At 42.0% G+C, this 6264-nt stretch overlaps 1 protein-coding gene across 1 annotated transcript; it reads left to right on the forward strand.

Annotated features, from left to right (window-relative positions):
• Nucleotides 1–4022: 4022 nt before the first annotated feature.
• LOC133039647 (uncharacterized) lies at nucleotides 4023–5799 on the forward strand. The gene is made up of 2 exons (XM_061118553.1): nucleotides 4023–4394; nucleotides 4480–5799. The coding sequence occupies exons 1-2, from the start codon at nucleotides 4023–4025 to the stop codon at nucleotides 5797–5799; spliced, it is 1692 nt and encodes a 563-aa protein (XP_060974536.1).
• Nucleotides 5800–6264: the final 465 nt, after the last annotated feature.

A 6264-nucleotide genomic window follows, 5' to 3' on the forward strand; every position in this document is an offset into this window, starting at 1 on the left:
TGGAAATAAGAAATTGCTAGTTAACTTCAAAGATGAAAAAGGGGGATCTGTCACTTTTGGGGATGGCAACAAAGGACAGATTGCTGGGAGAGGTGATGTAAATGTGAATGGAGCAGCTCAACTGACTAATGTCTTATATGTGAGAGGACTCAAAGCAAATCTCATCAGCATCGGTCAATTGTGTGACGACAATCTCTCTGTAAGTTTCACTAAAACTCAATGTTTAGTTTCATCTGATGGGTGTGTTGTCTTAACAGGAAACAGAACTGTAGACTAGTGCTATGCTGTATGCAATACCATAGTGTGCAACAGGACCTTCTTGGACAAACCTGACTTATGGCACTACAGGCTGGGACACTTGAACTACAGAGATCTCCAAAGATTGGTGAAGCTTCAAGCTGTAAAGGGAATTCCTGACATGAAAGTTTCCAAGGAGAGAGTATGTGGTCCATGTCAACTTGGAAAACAGCATAAGGCATCTCATCCCACAATTAATAGACTTCTCACCTCTCGTGTGTTGGAACTAATGCATGTTGACTTAATGGGGCCAATGCAGAATGAAAGTATCAGTGGGAAAAGATATGTAATGGTCTTGGTGGATGACTACTCTCGGTTTACCTGGGTTGAATTTCTTAGAGACAAGTCTGACACATTTGGATCATTCTCTGCCTTGATACTGAGATTGCAAACTGAGAAAGACTCCAAAGTTGGAAAAGTTTTTCGACTAAGAAGTGACCATGGAAAAGAGTTCGAAAATTCCATATTCTCAGAGTTCTGTAATGGCATGGGAATTCACCACGAGTTTTCAGCCCCAAAAACTCCTCAGCAGAATGGAGTTGTTGAACGCAAAAACAGAACTCTACAAGAAATGGCTCGGGTCATGATGCAGGCCAAAGATATTTCAAAACGATTTTGGGCTGAAGCTATCAATACTGCCTGCTACGTGTGCAATAGAGTTCATCTTCGCACTGGTACCTCTCAAACTGCCTATGAGCTATGGAAAGGAAGACCTCCTAACGTGAGCCACATGCATATTTTCGGATGTACGTGTTATGTCCTGAACGATCGGGATCACTTGACCAAGTTTGATCCCAGGAGTGATGAAGGAACATTTCTGGGGTACTCCACCAACAGTCGGGCTTACAGAGTATTCAACAAACGGACTCTCTCTGTAGTTGAATCAATGAATGTGAAATTTGATGATTTAGAAGGACATGAAGAAGTGTGGATCGAAGATGACTCTCCTGTTCTCTCAGGCTCTAGACCAGTCCTCACTAGACAAACCTCGAGTGTACCCCGACACTTCTACGAGTCTCCGAATACAGCATCAGGCATATCAGGTGACAATCAAGCCAGTGCCAGTGGTCCAGGAAGAGGAAATGAAGTTGATAGTGCCCTGACCAACGAACCCCAACAAGTCAAAGTACATAAAAACGGGCCCCCATCCTGGGTTGAGAAAGCTCATCCTCAGACCACTGTCATAGGAAATCCGAATGATACCATGGTCACTAGACGTAAACTGCAGAATTCGTTAGCTTTTGCCTGCTATCTGTCACAGATTGAGCCCAAAAGTGTTCGAGATGCATTGTTAGATGAGTTCTGGTTGGCTGCCATGCAGGATGAAATGGGAAATTTCAAGAGACTGGGTGTCTGGATAATGGTCCCTCGACCAGATGGTGCAAATGTTATAGGGACAAAATGGTTGTTTAAAAACAAGTCTGATGAATTTGGGACAGTGACTCGAAATAAAGCACGACTTGTGGCTCAAGGATATAGTCAGGTCGAAGGCATAGACTTTGATGAAACATTTGCACCCGTGGCTCGATTAGAATCCATTCGGCTACTTCTTATCATTGCATGCTTTTTGAAGATCAAACTCTTTCAAATGGACGTCAAGAGTGCATTTCTCAATGGGGTAATTCAAGAGGAAGTCTATGTCAAACAACCACAGGGGTTTGAAGATCCACATCATCCACACCATGTGTACAAGCTCAATAAAGCCTTATATGGACTGAAACAGGCCCCACGTGCGTGGTATGATAGACTCACCTCATTTCTCATCTCTCATGGCTTCACTCGAGGTACTGCAGATAGCACTCTATTCATTAAACATATTGACAAAGGAATTTTTGTTGCCCAAATATATGTGGATAATATCATTTTTGGCTCAACTTGTGATAATGAAGTCCAAACATTTGTCACTTTAATGACTAATGAGTTTGAAATGAGTTTAATAGGTGACCTTACTTTCTTTCTAGGACTCCAAATAAAACAACTAGATCATGGCACATTCATTTCACAGTCTAAATATGTCAAGTCTATGTTAGATAAGTTTGGATTTTCTCAGGTCAAGCATGCACACACACCAATAGGCACCACGTCCAAATTGTCACGAGATGAGTCTGGTGACCCTGTAGACCCCACTCTATACAGAAGTATGATAGGTGGCTTACTGTATCTCACAGCAAGTCGTCCTGATATATCCTTTAGTGTAGGTTTATGTGCCAGGTATCAAGCTAATCCTAAACAGTCTCATCTCTCTGCAGTCAAAAGAATTTTCAAATATCTAGCTGGGACAGTTAACTATGGTCTTTGGTATAGTTGTGACACGAATACCTCTTTGGTCGGCTATAGTGACTCTGATTGGGCAGGATGTATAGATGATAGGAAAAGCACTTCAGGGGGTTGCTTTTACATTGGGAATAACCTAGTCTCGTGGTATAGCAAAAAACAGCAGTCCATCTCCCTTTCCACTGCAGAAGCAAAATATATTGCAGCGGGCAGCTGCTGCACTCAATTGATATGGCTGAATAAAATGCTTACTGATTATGGGTATCCTCAACACACACTGACCATCTTTTGTGACAGTGAAACACCATAAACATCTCTAAAAACCCTGTGCAGCACTCTCGGACCAAACACATCGACATCAGGTACCACTTTATCCGAGAACTAGTTGAGTCAAATATGCTATCAATATCTCATGTGCCCACAACAAATCAATTAGCAGATTTGTTCACTAAAGCTTTAGATACTCAAACTTTTACTCATTTAAGAACATGTATTGGTCTCTGTACAATCTAAACTGTTCTTAATGTCATCTGATCAATCTATTTTGCCTATGAGTATGCGTGTATGTCACAGTTCTTCAGCAATGGTTCTTCTGTCCTTCCTTATCTACTATATACTACTTTGATTGTTACTACACTTGAATCTTCCCCAGTCAAAAAGGCTACCTCTTCCAGATGCAATGGGAAGAGCTCTCATACACCTTGTTCTAATAAGTAGTATGCTCCTTCTCTATTAGTTCTTGGTACTCAAAGAGGACGGCTACATCTCTGGAAGAGAGTGAAAGCCATGTCTGGGTACTAAAGCAAGAGCCAGAGTGATATAAAAAAAAAGAGGCTTCATAAAAAAAAAACAATACAAAAATTGTATTTTCCTACTATCAGTTGTTGCTTAGTTGAGAGAGTGGTCCAGCTGAATTTCACTCTTCTTGGACCACATGAGATCACTGTTCACACACGAATGGAGATTCAATGTGTAGTGCTCTCGTAAGTACCATTGTCGCTGGGGAAGGGGAATGATCTGTTGCTCAAGATGTGCAGTACCATTCTCAGAAACACTTTTCATTGATCAGCTGATATAATTTTTTTTGTCTTAAAAGTTGAGTATCTTGAAGTCTTTTTTGTTATTTTTCTGTTTTGTCTAAGTGTGGGCTAAATGCAAATATTGTTGGTATATTTGTCACAATTCTGGTTTCTTTGATACACTCATTGCCTGATGACGTTGGTTTGTTTCGTTTAGTGTGCCGTATGATGTGGTAGTAAATATTCAATTTGGGCGCGTACGGTTTCTTTGGCAAAAATCAAATTTTAAAAAAATCATCATCATTTTTTTTGCCTGGTCAGTTGTGTCAGGGTGCCTATACTTAAGGCCTACGAAAAGTGATCAGTCTCACTTCTTCACTTTCCTCTCCGAAACCCTAAGCTCTGCCTCATCCAAATTCTTTCCTCTCTATCATGGAGAATATCACACCCATTGCAGTAACCCCTGTTGCTATGGTTGTTCCATCCATGGAGTCGACTGATGATCCTCCAGTGCCTCCTACAGTCGCGTCTGCATTGCCTAATCCCTGTCGTGACATTGTCCTCTACCAGTCGGAGGTTGGTGGTTCTGCACATTTCCCGAGTTCAGAGTCAACCCCGTCTCCTCCCTCACCTCCGGTCAGTCAGAAACCTCGTACGTTTCTAGGTAAGGCTCCTCCTATCTCTAAAAAGGTTCGTCCTTCACTTTCATCTCCTTCCCCACTTGTGTCCAAACGAGTCACTCGTTCTTCGTCGAGTCACCAATCTCCCTCGAAACCTATAGGCCCTCCTCGTCCTCCATCTAAGGTCTCTATTCCTACCCCCAACCAGTGAACGTGTTCAACCCAAAAGAAAATCCTCTGCTGACACCACGTATCATCCACCTGAAAAGAAATCCAAGAAAAAACCCACTCCAGTTGCCTCTACAGAGTCATCTCCCAAACGGTCGTCTAGAGGTTCTAAAAAGTCCAAACTTCCCAAAGTACCTATATCAACTGTCGACCCAGCAACAGTACAATGCTTTGTTGATGCCTCTAAAGCCTCTGTCTATCAACGGTGGTTTGGCAGTCGTGAGCTTTGGTTCAAACAAGTGGTCATATTAGATGATTTTCCTGAACTGCATGAGTTTTTAAAACTTAGGAAATGGGTCAACACGGTCACTAACTTGTCTGCTCCCCATCCCATATTAGTTCGAGAATTCTATGCCAATCTGGATAGAACTGTTATTGCTGAGGGTCATCCAGGGTGTGTGAGTGCCTTTGTTAGGGGTCATAGAGTTCCTTTTGGTCCTTCCACTATTGCGTCCTTATTGCAAGTTGAGTCCATCAGGAATCCAACATATGGGAAACACTTCAATCCAGATCAATCTTTGATGGGTCGAGTGCTAACTGGCAGGGATGACTATACTTGGGACAAACAGGAAATTCTGGTCACTCACTTGACTCCATTCTATAGGGTTCTTCATCGAGTAGTCTTGTACAATTGGTTTCCTAATTCTCACTTGTCTGCTGTTACACTTGAGATTGGCAAGTTCTTGTATGCTGTAGGCACTAATGTGTCCATTGATATGCCCTCGCTCATTTTTGAACGGGTACTGGAAGCCTCTGAATCCACTGGCACTCGTAACAAGCTACCATTTCCAAGTTTAGTTCAACGAGTTCTTATGGATGCTCACCCTCCACTCACAACGCATGATTATCAAGTTCAGAATCCGGTTCTCAGTAAGAGCTTTCTATCGGTGGTCAACAGGAAGCCTTCTTCAACCACTCCCTCAGGAACCACAGTGAGAAAAGGCAAGTCTCCTATGTTCAAAGGACTCTCGGATTCCAGCTGGCAGGTACAAATGTTTACTGAGTTTCAATCTTTTGCCAAACGCTATAAGAAGGATCAAAAGCATCAGCTTGCCTTTGAGGCCTCAATGTATCAAATGGTTTGTTCTATCAAGTCCACTCTTTTGCACCATTTTCCTGGGGATTCTCTGCCTGACATCTCTCTGCTTGAGTTTCATCGTGATTCGTTTGGCGCATCATCAGACACATCTGGGAATAATGCACATATGCAGGGGGAGCCTTCAGCCTTGGATCCTGTCACTAGTTCAGCACAACCTGATCTAGATCCTCCAACTGACACTGCAACACCCTTTGTGTCGACAGGACCACCTTCCCAGGGGGAGTCTGGCACAGCACAGGAACCTACAGATCATATTCAATGAAGGGGGAGATATATGTAATTCATTTTGCTTTTGTAGTGGCTTTGTTTATATTCCTAAAAACTTTTATATCTGGTTTATTAATATTTTCTGGTCTTTAGTTTTGTGTGTTAGTCATTGAACATAACCTGTCAAGGGGGAGAATGTTAGTGTTATTATTTTGTGACAGTGTTTGTTCTGTTCAATGTCTAGTCGTATCTGGATTTTTAGTCTGTTATATCTGCACTAACGTTTGTTTACGAGAGTCTCATTTAAGTGTTAGTTAGTGCCAGCTGGACTTATTTTGTGGATATATATATAGTCAGTTTCTGTTAGTAAAGTGGTTATCCATTAAATCGTTCAGACAGTTATTTCGGTTGTTTTTAGAGAGATAGTCGTATCTTGTTTCTTGTGATTGTGATTACAGGTTAGATCTTGGAGCTTGAGAGTGTTCATCAATGGCGGAATGATCTGAATCTGGAATTGTTG

This window comes from Cannabis sativa, chromosome 7 (assembly GCF_029168945.1).
Source record: "Cannabis sativa cultivar Pink pepper isolate KNU-18-1 chromosome 7, ASM2916894v1, whole genome shotgun sequence".
In the NCBI taxonomy this organism is placed as follows: Eukaryota; Viridiplantae; Streptophyta; class Magnoliopsida; order Rosales; family Cannabaceae; genus Cannabis; species Cannabis sativa.

What these genes read in the sequence shown, in the direction of transcription:
- LOC133039647 (XM_061118553.1), top strand. Translation starts at nt 4,023, where the DNA reads ATGGAGAATATCACACCCATTGCAGTAACCCCTGTTGCTATGGTTGTT. An exon ending in CTCCTCGTCCTCCATCTAAG is followed by an intron (nt 4,395 to 4,479) that starts GTCTCTATTCCT and finishes CCACCTGAAAAG; the next exon opens with AAATCCAAGAAAAAACCCAC.